Here is a 15301-nt window from a genome sequence, read left to right as displayed (position 1 = left end):
ACTTACAAAGAAAATCTAAGGGCAAATGTTTTTCCACCAACAGTTAACAGGACAAATGTGCTTATGACTTCTTCATTAGGAATTGCTAGAAAATTAATCTTTAAATATAGAATCATACAAACATCATTAGTGGAAGGAACCTGCAATTATGTTTTTTTCTTTTAAACACTTTTTTCTTTAAGTCCCTCCACTTACCTTTTTACCTGATGATACATCTATCCATTATCTATACCACCTAACTTGTGTAGGGTTACTAGGGAGAGAGTATCCCAGGGAATGCATGGCACAGCGCAGGCTACACACCTCCTTTCAGAGTACAAGCACACACACACACGCACACACACACACAAATTCAATCACAGGATACGGGTAACGTGGAAATGTCACTCAGCCTAGACCACAAGTCTTTGGACTGTGGGAGGAAACCAGAATAACTGAAGGAAACCCACAACGCATAATGAGAACTTGTAACTCATGCACACAGAGCGAAGGTGAGATTTAAACCCCCAACACTGGAGTAGTGAAAAAACAGTGCTACCCAGTAAGTCGCTATGCCACTTAACCTGATCAATAAAGCAAGGAATGAGAGGGATGAGATCTGGAGCAGATTCAATTAGATTTTCTGGGATTGTGGTTTAAAATAATAGCACTAAAGTTTACTGCCTAATTTGTCTAAAGCACTATATTTCTTATGAATATACTTTAAAGTATTAAACAACCAAAAGTATTTAATTAACAATAAAACGCTGCATAACTTGTGTTGCTGTTTGTATAAATGTAATGTCTTGTACAAAGTGCTAATCCTTTTTTTCCCTGCATATCTTCTGCTCCACCCTCCAGTCCAGCAGGTGGCAGTAATGCAATAATGCACCAACCACACAAACTCAAAAGAAAAAGTAGTAATAATCTTGCAAAATGTGCATTTGTGGAAGATGGAAGCAGTTTGTATTTGCAAAAGTGGAGGTATATTTATAAGGACTTTCAGACTGTTTAACATGTCAAAATACTGTTTGTTAAAAAAAATAAAAAAACAAGAAAAGTGAACCAAAAATAAATCAAAAACTTTTGTTGGTTAAATAAATTAACCAACAACATATCAATTAAGTTGACCAGCTCTACTGATCAAATAATGACAAAATCTTCAAGTACTGAAGTTCTTAAACTTAAATGTTAAGCTTTTAAACTGATGTGTTCTTTAATGGCATCCAAGATGTATTGTGTATTAAAATTTTAATTTAACAAATTTTACTTTGTACAAAACAAATCATCCTTTAGGTTGCAAACTGGGCAAAGATAATCTGTACCACAACTCTTCATTATTATGTTGTATATCTGCACTGCATTCAGTTTCCAGAATAAACCCTTTCTCTGTATATTAGTTCAGCATCAACTAAATTAGTAACTCAGTCACTAAACACATCACAAATAATTGAATATTAACATATCTAATGTGTCTTGGAGTGAACTGTTTCTTATAGAACTTCAATAATTAACGTAGGTTGTGTAGGAATAGTTTATGCAAGGTTGTGGCAACATAAGTTGTCATATTGTGCGTCTTAAAATTCATGTCCATGTTAATCAAACAAATGCTCCAGAAAACACAGGGAACAATTAGACTAAAAATGCTATGGCACAAAATTTGATAAAAAAAAAAAGTTAACTTGCCATTATTTTGACACACATTGCAATCGCAAATTAAACTGTGATACGTAACTATTAAATTATTATTTTGTATATACCTTATCTATAGGCTAGCAGAAAATAACGGCACAAATGATCTCAATAGGAGGAGCTTTACTAATATTTATGTATTAACTTAAAAAAAAGTTAAAAAATTTTTTACAAACTACATACATTCCTCACTCTGCATATTATTGATGGGACAATCGTTGATTATAATTGATGATCGGTTTAAAGCCTGTGCATTTCAAATGATCAAAATAAAAAATGGAAATCGATTTTAATCAATAAAAAGTCCTAAAACACTAAATTGCATATTTTTTCTGTGTACCCAGGCAACTACTATGGAGTGAAAACATGTATGCATATTATGCCAACAACTGTGCACGGTTGTGTATGGCTAACCACAACAAGCCATATGGCTAATCAGGAAAGAATATAGTTAAACTTGTACTAAACACACCATAACTTTGATTTAGCTCAGTGGGACTGCAGAAGCTTCATATGAGTCTCAGATGAATTCTGAAATGCATTTTTGCACAGAAGGACGGTTGTGGAATTTGGCCCTGATTACACTGTACTCGCGTTCTGGGTGACAATCTTCACGGTCGGTGTTCAGAGCAGGAAAAATTATAAAGATCAAGACCTATGGTTATGTATCATATGCCATTCAATTCTGATTTGTTTTTGACTGACAGACTTGAAAACGCCTTAACTATTGAAGAAGCAGTTTTTTTTATTGTGCTGTTAAACTGATTACTAATCAATCATCTGTTGATTTACTCGAACCTATAATTGAATATGGAAAAGTTACCAACTCCCTTCGTTAATGCATATATTACCTGTAATACATTGCAGGCTTTGCAATTAAATTATTGTGATTTCGATGTGATTAACTGTGCAGGATGCTTAAGTCCTTCTTTAATAGCCTCTGTGCTGAACAGTGTTTTAGTGATTTTATAAAAATTCTGTAAAAAGGGAAATGACTGTAGAGCGAGAGATGGTGGTGATATGAAGCACAGAGAAGGCTACAACCAAACAGCAGACACATTAGCATTCCCAAATATTTTGCTTTCTTTCAAACATCTAAGAAATGTCTGAGAAAAACAGTTTGGGAAAGGCTGCTCTGAGTGGGGTTTGACATAGCAACAACATAAGGTCTGTGAAAGGGAGACAGAGAGAGAGAGTGTGTGTGTGTGTGTGTGTGTGTGTGTGAGTAAGAGAGAGAGAGAGAGAGAGAGAGAGAGAGAGAGAGAGAGAGAGAGTGTGTGTGTGTGTGTGTGAGTAAGAGAGAGAGAGAGAGAGAGAGAGACAGCTTCTGCCAAAAGGCTGCCCTATTCCCACACTCGTCCCACTTTATCCTCCTCTCCCACTGCACTCTCAGACATTCTCCTCATCTGGAATATTCCTTTCCTTTCTGCCTCTTTTTCCCTACAGTCCCTGAGAATTTCATAAAACTCCTCAAAGTTAAGGTGGTTTGTATTGATCACGCTTCTTTCATTTACAAGCTAATAAAAACAATTCTGTGTTCAGAGAATGACTGTCTGTTCCTAAATTCTTTGTTCCAAAAACTGTTGGTATCTTTCTTCTTATTCCTTTCTCTTCCTCCATCTGTCTAATACACACAAGCATTAGTGAAGAAGGGAGAGTAGTTATGGAACGGCCCATTTGCTGAGGATGGGTGTTATTTCCTGAGCTCTTCCTGGCCTCTCATGGGAAAACAGCACAGATGTGTGGGATGAAAATGCCCACTGCACAAAAGAGAAAGCTCTCAGTGACACGTCACACCTTGGACATAAATACAAACACTAACTGCGGTAAAGATTTCAAGCAGTCAAATGCGCATGACTGATCACATGACATGCTCATCATAATTTTTCATGATCTTGTCATAACCCATTTTTTTTTGTTAAAACAGTACGAAACAGATGAAAGATTTCACAGTGCAAGTACGTGGCGTGTCGCTGACCCGACTCTGTGCTGGAACTGCTTGCTCCGGCTCTGGAAAGGCCACAACAGTCACAGGGGGAGGAGTGTGTGTGTGTATAGGAGAATGACAGAGAGCGGGAGAGAGATGAAAACATTGCCCTAGGCCATGGAGACTGCACAACCTCTGACCTGCACCCATATTACCCCTCTCAGAGTAGCTCAATTCTCAAACACAGCACTCTGCAGATTACAGCCTGCAGTTGTAATAGCAATTCTAATGTTAGCGGGTCATATCATCACCTTCAGAGTCCAGTGGCTGCTTATCAAGACACACAGCAGATACAGCTGTGCGGGAGCATGTAGCTGTTGTATGCCTGGTTCTCAAAGTGGTTCCAGAAATCTGTTACGAGTAGCCAGAAAATCCATGATTATATGACGTGACTAGTCTGGAGCTCATTATCACTACTATTATGTTACTAATAAGTTGTTATTTATTCACCCTGAACGACTTGCACGTTAAACTTTATAATTCACACATGAACAGTTTGAACGCAAAATGAGTTAAATGCCATTTTCACTTAAATTTATCGAATTCTTTTCTTCAGGTGTATGTGGGTCTCTGGAACAAAACATGTGATGGTATGTATTCTTCTTTTAGAGGTTGTGAACTCTCAATAACCCTGATTTCATGATGCACTTTACAGTAATAGTTACAAAAGAAAAGTAAGCAGAGAGATAACATTACAACATAAGATGCATGATCACTTTCTGTACAAGAACTGTAAGATATCTGTGGTGGTGGTGGTGGTGGTGGTGGGGGGGGTTGTTGCATGTGCTATGTCTAGTTACATCTGCAACATTCCGTTCTCCTTTAGGATTTCTGAACTCTATTATAAACTTCTGGTTCCATGGATGGATACACTGTCAGTTGATACCTGAACAGACATATGGCACATTTATATTGTGCTTTTTATCAGTCTGGGAATCAGAACATGAAAACAGACTACATATCATCGTAATACTTCTTGCTTCTTTTGAAAAAAAAATACAAAAAATACAAAATATTTGTTGCGAAAATAGATATCTGATTTTGCATTCAAACTAGGTTTAGGGTTATTGTTCACTGTCAAAGTGTTCCCTTTATCCTACTCACCCGCACAAGCTAAAGAGATCAGCTTCCGAAGATTCAACTTTCTTGCTAAAACCGGTAACAACTTTACCGCACGTGTTATCTTGTAGATTTCGAGTTAAAAGCTCGTCACACAGCTGCAGTACCACATCACTGTAATCTCATTAAGATGACTTTGAAAATAGTGAGTGAGGGACAAAAAAAAAGTGTAAACTTTCACTCATTTGGGGAAAACAGTGAAACCTAACAAATGTCCTGCATGTCTATGCTTGTTAAAAAAAAATTCATATTAAATACTAAGGTGACTGCATTAGCAACGCCCCGCTGTGAGAACTGCTAACTCCTCATGGGAATAACAAAAATACCACACTGAGCAATGAATCAGAACCAGGTTCTTCGCACACATCACACATATTTCAACATTTCAGGGTGGATGATGGCATCTTATCTTGAGTTAGACATTTGTTTAAAAAATATATCTAATTTTATTCACATTTAAATCATGTGGTTATTGTTACTGTTTGATAGTCAAGTTTTATTTGACAAAAAATGTGCAGCAATTTTAGTCACTTAATATTTCACTTACTTAATAGCTACGGAAAAGGATGTATGCATTTAATAGCATTACTGTGTGTAAGGTTTTATAATATTGTAAGGCATGCAAATGTATTTCCCCTCTCCCTGCTGTCTCCGGGTCCCTCTATGACTGTCATGTTAATGACTGGTTCTTTTGATGTTCGGGACGTAGCATCGTTTAAATGTGCTCTTTTTGCTGAGAATAAACAGAGATCTTCAGATATCATGCCTGCGTGTGTGTGTTTGTCTCTCCCGGTCGATCGGGCCCGGACCAGTAAGTGTATCAAGGTACAGTGGACACAACAAGCTAAAACTCTTCTTCTCTTAGCTTAAAACTTTTTAGCTTTTACTACAGGTGCCAGCCTGACATTTTAACTTAGTTGAAGAAAAGGTCATAATAATTATGCATCGATTTTGAGAACAAAGGTTTTTTTCTGTATCTTTCTTCTTTTCTGTATCTTTAATCTTCATTTAACAATTAATGTCAACCGATTAACATTTTTATTGTTTCTTCAACCAAATAAACACTGTTTTTATGAGGCCACTTAGATTAATATTCAGTATTTCTTACTGTTTACTGAAACTTAATCACCTCTATATAACAAATATAACTAAATGTTTAAGTAGATTTAAGTCCCGTTTTAGTTTGGTTTTAGTATTTCTTGTCAATAATAATAGAAGCCTTTTCAAAATTTCCATTTTATTACACTATAACTGGTTTGGGTGGAAAAAAAGGCTTCTAACTTGCCTAAACTGATAGCTGGCTGCAAACTCAAAAAGCTGCTTAACACAGGAATATAACATGTTCTTATCAGAGACACAAATGCAGTCTCTTTTTCTACTTATCTCTCTTTCCCACTCTTTTAATATACAGTAAGCCAATTACCCATAAAAATGCTAGTGGTACAAGTTATAAGTTATTATGAAAACCTATTATAACAGCTTAGGCATCATACATATCTAAAAATGTAATTATATAAACAAATAATATAGGGCTACTCTCAGCTTACTGTGACTGACATTAGACAGAGCCTCTAGTCTCTCTTACTGTAGCAGACAGAATCTTGGCCATCTTGGATAGAGAAGTGAAATGGCACTTGTCAAACCTTCATCGCCTGACCACGTTCCAGCTGGACTCCGATGCCAAGGTTCTCCCGTGTGCATGGGACTTATCATTCCCTTTCTCCAGCGCCTCTGCAACATCTGCCCTCCTGCTGTTGCAGACTCCAACTCCAACACTTCCAACGAGACGTAACATGAGTGGACTTATACACTTCGCCAGCCAACACTAGTAATGTTGAACAAGTTGGTCAGATGACAAAACATATTATGGGGCCTGAAAAAAAAAAAATCTGGCCATGACATTGGGTCTCATGCTGCATATTCTGGTGATGGTTGACTGAATGGGGTTAACGAGATGATGTGTCGTTTAGACTATGCTGATTTGATGTTTGATTACAAGAATAAATACGTACTGAAAGTATATTTGCACAACAAAACACAATATTGTTTGATCGTATCTTTTGTCTCAAGACAGCTGTGAACTGAGAATCAGGATCAAACTGGAACTGCTCCAAAGAAGAAGACAAACAGTTCTAGTCACTCTGGACTTTTAGAAATTTCCACTGAACGCAAACTTGGAAAGGAAATTCAGCTCCGTCCTAGAGAACATATAGCGAAAGTATTAGTTTTATGCTCCAATAGCCAAATAAAATATCGACAAATTTAAGCACTATTCATTTTCACCAAACACAGGTCTAGGATTATGGGGATGCAGAGGATATAATGTATCTTAAACCAAACAGTAAAAACTCAGCTTTGCTACATGGCACATACAGGACAGGAACTACACTTTTAAATCTAACAATGCACACAATTGACCAAAGTCCAGTATTCTGCCAATGATAACAAGGGTGTTAGCTACTGAAAAGAATATGCAGCACTAAGAGCAAAGAATATACTGGGAACAGCAGTGAGTGAGATCCACTCGTTCGTTACCCATGATGCTTTGTGACAAGAGCATAAATCATTCCTTAGCAGCTGCACGCAGTGTTTGTGGAGCTTTTTAGAAAAATGCAGCGTTTGACAAGAAATGCTGATGCAAAAATCGCTGTTTGACTTTGTGCCATCAGTGTTTATGGGAGGGTCTTTTTTTTGCCTTAAATGGGCACGAGACTTGAGCGAGCTGGATTTCAGAGCACTTTTCACAAAGCACGGCTATCACATGGCCATCAGCACCATGGAAAGTCTGTCAGGAAAGAGCCGAGAGCAGGAGCAAACACAGCTGTCATCAGCTCAAGAACAGAATCCTATGAAATATGTCACTCCCAACATGAGTGAAACTGGAGAACTGCATGTAATTAGTCTCTTGCTAATTAAATCAAATGTAGATAAGATGTTAAAAAAGAAGAAAAAGAAACACATACACACTACAGGTGGGCTTTGAACCACAGCTTGAATGAAACTTGTACCATGACTATCTTTTATATAGTTAACCATGATTAAGTGACAAATGCTTGAAATGATTGAAATCTGGCTCACATAACTAGCAGAAAAGTAATCAGTCAACTTAGCCAGTCCACTTAATTCACAGTCTTGGTCTGTGATGGAAGGATTGTTTTTCCCCCACGAACGATTAACTTTGGCCATAAACCCATGTATGGAACATGCCAATTTCTGACATGGGATATTCTGATCTAACGCTTCCTGCTAAAGTTGATTGACAAATTGGGTTACAATGTAAAGGCTTAAAAAAATAACCTACATTAATAAATAAAAATATGAAAGACTTTTGTTTAATTAGAATCTTTAACTGATGGATTTTAACACTTTATTATAACAGAGTCATGGGAGACCTGGGGCCTATCCAAGGGGACTGGACGGGGTGCATATCCATCACAAGGCACAAGCATGCGCACACTCACATGCCACGGGCAATTTAGAAACACCAATTAGGCTACTCAATGTGTCTTTAAACTGTGGGAGGAAACCAGTGTACGTCAAACTTCACACACACACAGACCCAATCACAAAAAGCCTTGATGTTTAACTGATGAATTTGCACAACAAAATAAAAAACCAACCAAGTATGATAAGCATGTTTATCGAAATATCTTTCGGCTTATAACCCATGAAATCTGCGCTGAAGAAAAGCAGAAGTAGCGGAGGTGTCTACTCGTATTTTAAGAATAGGCTGGGTCGAATAAAGGCCAACAGATGTACAGTAACACTCAGCTGATCGAAAAAAAGAGGCTCTTTGTGTTTGTACATCTATTCACCCGCCCACCCAGTGAAAGAAGCCATGTAACGGTAATGTGTGAACATGCAGTACTGTAGATGGTTAAAATAGCATGAGGAACAAAAGAAATTAGAAAATGTCTCTCTCTAAATCATATAATCATAAGGTGATTTTTTTTTTAAATTGCACCTTTTAAACCTAAAAGTATAACTCTTTTATATTTTCCCCCCCAAAACATGTCAGTGCAAACCTTCTTGCATTTAATCATGTATGGTATGTAAAATATGTGGTACGTGCTACAGTATGTAAATTAGAACCTATTTTGCCAAAAACAGTTGACATCACATAAGCTTGTATAACATAACTCCTACCTCCCACATAAAAAAAAAAGCTTGTGATTGATGTATTATAGATATTATGTGTTAAAGGCAGTGTTATGCATTGCTTGTTAACTGCCATGCATTAGTAGCCTGAGCCACATACTTTACCCTTGGAGTGGGTCAAACCTGCACAATACCTGCTCATCATTTCCCACAATTCTCAATTAGCACTCTCAGAAATAAAGGAACCAATCTGTACTTTTCCCCGTCCCTGGGGCAGTACCATCAAACCTTACATACCTTTAAAACTATACCCTAAAAGCTAATTAATAATGCACTTTTCCAGGTAAAAGATAAACACTAAAGATAGAATTAGATAGATCTATCCGCCACATTAGTAAGGAAAGGTATAATATAGTAACCTTCCCTTCTAAAAGTCAACCCTGAAAAAACAAAAAAACAAAGAAGAAGCAGAGTCTGTTACCTTTCTGCTTCTAGCCGCATCTCCTCTCTCTTCTGTCTCCTCTGCTCCCTGCGCCACTCAAAGTCGTCGTCCATGATTCAGTCCTGGAGGTGTGGCCCTGCAAAAAAAAAAAAAAAAAAAGAAAGAAAGAAAATAATTAAATATAAATAAATAAATGAATCACCCTCCAGTCAGTCAGGTTCAGTTCTCAGTGTATGCACAAACAAGCTCTATTATTGTGAAAACACATATTATGGCATTTACGTAAGGTTCTTTGCAGCTCGTTTGCATAACGGTTAACCACGTTTACTTAACCCTTTTTCACAAAGTCACACATTCTCACATGAAAGACATTTCCAGGCTTTTTGATTTTTCTTGGCTCCACATCAAAAAGCCTGAATTCGGTCAGACAGCCAACTCAAAACGCAGAGGCCAGAAACCAGGATGGGGAAGCAGAGAGCCAGAGAGAGCAAAGCGGGTAAAAAGAGCATGTAAAAGCCCAGGGCGTTTAGGATGTAAGCACTCTAAATAGACTGGCCTGGTGAGTAGAGGGAAAAAACTGGACCACCTAGAAGCTCCACGAGCTACAGCAGTGTGTGCGGAAGGTGGCATACCTTACTACAGCAACGAGAAGCCCTGGAGGAGTCTGTTTCTCCGCGCGCTCTCACACCATTCCAGCCTTTCGGTCGCACTCTCCTCGTTTCTGTCTCAGCACCACTAACACAAAGAGCTTCTCTCGTTTGCTGTAGCTACCAGAAAAGGCAAAAGCCATCCTCTTCCGTTCCCCTCTTGTTCACCCTCCCTCTCTTCCTCTCTGTCTCTCGTTCTCTCCCTCTCTCTCTATCCCTCCCTCTCCAGGGCAGACAGCATGGGCCTCCTACTAACCCTCCCTTCATTCTTTTTTTCTTCCTCTCGTTCTTTAATTCTTTCTTCCACTCCTCCCTTCCTCTCCCACTTTATTTTTCTCTCTCTCTCTCTTTGTGCTATTACTACCTTCCACATCCCCACACACACACCCTTTCTATCTTTCTCGCTCTCTCTATATCTGTCCTCCTCTATTTTGTGTTTCCGAAGCAGCCCCTGGTTAGCCAGCCTCAGCTTGGATGCTATGGGTTTTTAAAAAAGCAATCTCTTGCAGTGGGTTTCCTGTTCAGCACTGAAGGCCTGTCTGGACTGTTCTCCATTTTGTTTTGACTTGGAAGGAATGTGCAAAGAGACTGAAAGAGCAACACAGAAAGATAGAAAGATAGATAAAGGGGGTAATGAATCTGCTTTATTCATATCACCCTAAATTCCAGACTTCTTTTTTTCTTAGGATGCCTGCATCACATAAGTGGGCCCTTATTGTCATGCTCGTGTAAACCCGATTTACACCATTCTATAAAACCATTACGTCTTCCTAAACGAATCATAAAATTGTTAAATCAACACTACAATACTGTGACACGCTGTGAAACACATCTTACCCTGTTCGCAATGACCTGCTCGAGGTTTATTTTAGTGTGCTGACGCATTTGCACATCCTGGTTTATATTTGTGGTGTGTTCTCTGCATGGGGCAGGCGAGTGTCTTCGTTTCTGAGGCCTTGTCGTCTTTGAGCCCAAACATTCCTTTCTCAGCCTACAAGCAGAAGCAAAAACATGCAGAAATAGCAGAGCCCCTTGCTCCAGAGGACCACCCGTATGCAGCTAAAGCAAGCACATAGCGGGATAATGGAAGGGCCCTGTTTCGCCCTCTGTCCCATGATTACATCTAGGCCTATTCTTCAGTTTCAGAGGCAGGTCTCTTGCTGCTGGGAGTCTCCTTTTCTCCTCTAGAGAGTGAGCAACAGCTTGGCCATAATGACACATTTACCCAGTAAATTACTACCTTCGTTTCACAGCCCATGTTTAGCCTCTTCACTGTATGACCCATGGCAGTGCTGTTAGGAACGAGAGTTCAGATTTGTCTGTGACATTCTAACTCGCAATTCCACACATTAAACCTTTGAAAAACTGTAGTTAACATCTGTGCTCTGCAGCGTAGGACATGATAAACTGCACAGCACGCCGAGGGAGTGAGAAACTGTTGAGAATTGCCTGCAAGCTGCAAAGCAGTCAAAGTCTAGACAGGATTAAACTGATGGCTGTTTTAAGCTACGCGTGTAGCACATAGCACTTCCTGAGCTGCAGCTCTGTGTCACGTACAATGAGCAAACATCTGGATTTTTTTTCTACTTTTAAATATACTTAAAAAGTATTTAAAAAAAGAGAATAAAAAATGAAAAAATAAAACGAAAGGAATTTTCAAAATGATAAACATTCAATATCATAAATAGCTGTGAAAATTTAAAAAGTTTGTGTTTTAAATTTAATTTAACATGAATATTCCGGTTTATGCAGGTTTTATATTTTACAAGTTTCTGTGTTAACTCAAGTGCCCGCTATCATTACAGCAAACACGGGACATAATACACACAAATAAATATTTCCAATATTAAATTTTTCACCTAAATTCTTATTCAAACTTTACATTGTAATGAAAATGTTTAAACTATTAAAAGAAGGCAAAGTGGTGGCATTTTCACTGCACGCTCCACAACTGAAAACCTAAGCCTTAACACCAAACCAACAAACAAACATCTATTTTCAGGCTGTGCATTCTTTGCTCTTAAGGTTCCCTTCAGTGTGGCGACTTCCTCACATCCCTGCAGAATAAATAGATCCTCTGAACAGGGACATTTGCCACAACCTGGTAAATAATTAGCGGCGTTGATGACTACGAACTCGGCCTGCGCAATTAGCCATTAGCGATCTGTCTGGAGTCTGCTGGGATGGCCTGCCATAAGAAATAAGTGCTCTTTACAAAGTAAGCCAAGTCTGATGTGATCCACAACCCCTACCGCCAAACGGATTAAATAACTAAATGTTTGGATCTACCTCCCACTGCTTTCTGGAGCACAGCCTTCCTGGACAGCTCGAGCAGAAGACAAAATTTTCTTCCCCGTAAGCCACCGTACTGCCAACATAAACTGTCACCCTTATTTGCATGTCTGTCAATAAAGGTCCATTAACATGGACTGGCTTCACTAACGCGAGGCAGTGCTAACACACTCACATTAGATACAGCAGGATGTCTGGCATCAGAAGCGCTTCTAGCCTGGTTTATCTCTCGCCAAAGAGTTCATAAACAGTCATGAAACAGAGGGGTGTCACATTAAAATCCATTCTGGAGTAGTGTGATAAACTGTATATTACATTGTGCTGCCACTGTTTCTCAATAACTGTTTATCAATTTGAATTACATTAAGCAGAATGCAACTCTACACTTCCCATGTGAGTTAAAGCAGGTCTACATGATTATAATACAGACAGGATTAACTACCGGAGTGAAAATCTAAATTTTAATATTTGTTATTAATGGATATTTGGTTAAAATTAAAAGGACTTAAAAAAGACGTAGCACCTTTCACATCGAGCACCACCAAACTCAAAAACCAATGGCCCCCAGTATCCTCCATATCTTTAAATTCCTCATTCTCCAGAATACTAATTCACCTGTTTCTCATTTGCACTAATTACTCAGGAAATTAAAGATGATCACTGGCACTCTTGCAGTTTATTTCATTTGCAAGCATTGTTCCTGGATTGTTTTTTATTCTGCAGTTTTTCTGCCAAAATGATGCACTTTGAAATCACACTGATGCAAATACCTGCTGATTTGAAATGGTCAATAAAATCTTACCTGTGTTTATATCCACAAGCCTCATGTCAGGTCTATGCTGGAATCAGAGTTAAACCCTATCTATTTCTATTTACGGTATTTGGCAGACGCCCTTATCCAGAGCAACTTACATTTTTATTTTTATTATTATACATCTGAGCAGTTGAGGATTAAGGGCCCAAAAACATGGCAACATGGTGGTCGTGGGGTTTAAACCTGGGATCTTCCCAATCGTAGTTCACCCTCTAGTTAGTGACTCAACACACCTGTACTCAAACACACAAGTACACAATGAAGCAGTAGTATAGTCGATACTAATGTTTTTACATTAGTTTATTTTTATTGATTCTTTTTTTGTTTCAGGGAAACAAAGACATTTTTATTCACAATATCTGAGTTGGTTTAACATCTTTAACCCTTCAATCATGCAACCATTAAATGAGCACAAATTCAATCATACAGATTTCTAGGACCTTTAATATACCGTCTTTCACGTGACAGATTCTTTTTATGAAAAGTAACCAGCTCTAAAGTCATTTTTTTTTTTTTTTTTTTTTTTTTTTTTTAATATTTTTATTGAAAAAAGGAAAACAATACAGTACTTGCAGTTACAGACATACAATTTACCTTTCTTCATTTTTCTAAATAAATATATTTATATATTATAAAAAAACAACAACTAAAAAAAACACTCAAAAAACAAAAAACACACACCCCCAATTACCCCCCTCCCCCCCTCGTCCCACACGGCTCAACACAACCACCAAACATATTACATAAATATAAAAGTAACAGTTATACATTTAATCAGGCAATACCTCCAGGCTAGTAAAATAAGAAATAAAAGGTTGCCAATTGTGGTAAAATTTGGTTGTACATCCTCTTAATGTATATTTAATTTTTTCAAGTTTTAAAAAAAACATGACATCCTTAAGCCACTGGGAGATAGTAGGATGTTTAGCAGATTTCCAGTGCAACAATAATAGCCGTCTCGCTAATAAGGATGTAAAAGCTATGATATCCATTTGTGTAGAATTAAGTGTAAGTGAGCGATCAGGAATCCCAAATATAGCAATTAGAGGACAAGGTTGGAGAGTTACCCCAAGAACAGTTGACATAATAGCAAAATAACCCGTCCAGAAATCTTCTAGCTCAGGACATAGAAAAAACATGTGGCTAAGGTGACAGGGAGAGCCATGACATTTATCACATTTGTTTTCCACATCCGGATACATCTCAGAAAGTCTAGACTTAGAGAAATGTACCCTGTGTATGACCTTAAATTGAATAAGTCCAAGACGAGCACAAGAGGTGGAAGACCGTACCCTCGCTATAGCCTGTTCCCAGGACTCCTCATGTATTTGAATTCCCAGTTCCCCCTCCCATGTAGACTTAAGCTTAACATTTGAGTGGGTACTAAGAGACAGGATAGAATCATAGAGTTTAGAAATGGTTCCTCTATGATGAGGAATAAATGATATCATAGTTTCCCACTGCTGTTCTGGAGGTAAAGAGGGGAAATTAGGGAAACACTTGGCAACAAAATTTCGAATTTGAAAATAGCGAAACAGGTGGGTAATGGGGAGACCATAACGAGATGACAAATTGGCAAAACTATCGAAAACACCATCCACATATAAATATTTAAATTGTTTTATACCCTTTTCACTCCACACTGAGAATGTCGAGTCCAAGAGTGATGGTGGAAACAAATGGTTATCATTTAGAGGACCCGAGGAAGATGCCCTTACAAATTTATAGTGCCGTCTAAACTGAAACCAGACCTTAAGTGTGTTAAGAACCACCTGATTATCAGTATACATAGAGGGTTTTATAGGTAAAGAGGAATAGAGGAGAGCCGGTATAGAAGAACCCTTACAGGTTGATAGCTCCAATTTACACCAAGAGGATCCAGAAGATTTTAACCAGTAGCAAAGTTTATGGATGTGAGCAGCCCAGTAGTAAGCTAGAAAATTAGGTAATGCAAGTCCTCCACTGAATTTGCATCTCTGCAGTAAAGTTTTACGAACCCTAGGTGGCTTCCCTCCCCAAATGAAAGAACCAATAATCTTGTCCAGTGATACAAAAAAATGTTTTGGCAAAAATAAGGGAATCGACTGAAACAAAAATAAAAATTTTGGTAAGATATTCATTTTAACAACATTAATCTTACCGATTAATGAAAGGGGGAGATTACCCCATCTTTGAATATCAGATGTAACCCTTGATATAAGGGGAGTAAAATTAGCTGATTTAAGGCCAGA

The 15301-nt window shown here is 38.1% G+C and overlaps 2 protein-coding genes across 8 annotated transcripts in view; both read right to left on the bottom strand.

Annotated features, from left to right (window-relative positions):
- The window catches only part of tnnt2e (troponin T2e, cardiac), a 296670-nt gene that overhangs the window by 33669 nt on the left and 247700 nt on the right, over positions 1-15301 (bottom strand). The gene's annotated exons all lie outside the window — the stretch shown is intronic.
- The window catches only part of cald1a (caldesmon 1a), a 70388-nt gene that overhangs the window by 23385 nt on the left and 31702 nt on the right, over positions 1-15301 (bottom strand). For 2 of the 7 annotated variants that reach the window (XR_008361458.1, XM_053508561.1), the window contains exons 1-2: positions 9950-10123; positions 9357-9453 (exon numbers count right to left, since the gene is read on the bottom strand). Coding sequence is in view for 6 of the 7 variants with exons in the window: in XM_053508561.1 (XP_053364536.1) it covers positions 9357-9430 (74 nt within the window). In the remaining variant the exon portion in view is untranslated. Of the gene's footprint in view, positions 1-9356; positions 9454-9949; positions 10124-15301 lie in introns of those variants that run through there. The other 5 variants (XM_053508563.1, XM_053508564.1, XM_053508565.1 and 2 more) reach the window with 4 other exon arrangements.

Source organism: Clarias gariepinus, chromosome 12, assembly GCF_024256425.1.
Source record: "Clarias gariepinus isolate MV-2021 ecotype Netherlands chromosome 12, CGAR_prim_01v2, whole genome shotgun sequence".
NCBI classification, from domain to species: domain Eukaryota; kingdom Metazoa; phylum Chordata; class Actinopteri; order Siluriformes; family Clariidae; genus Clarias; species Clarias gariepinus.
Note: the sequence above shows the minus strand (reverse complement) of the source record. Positions and strands in the feature narration are given on the sequence as shown.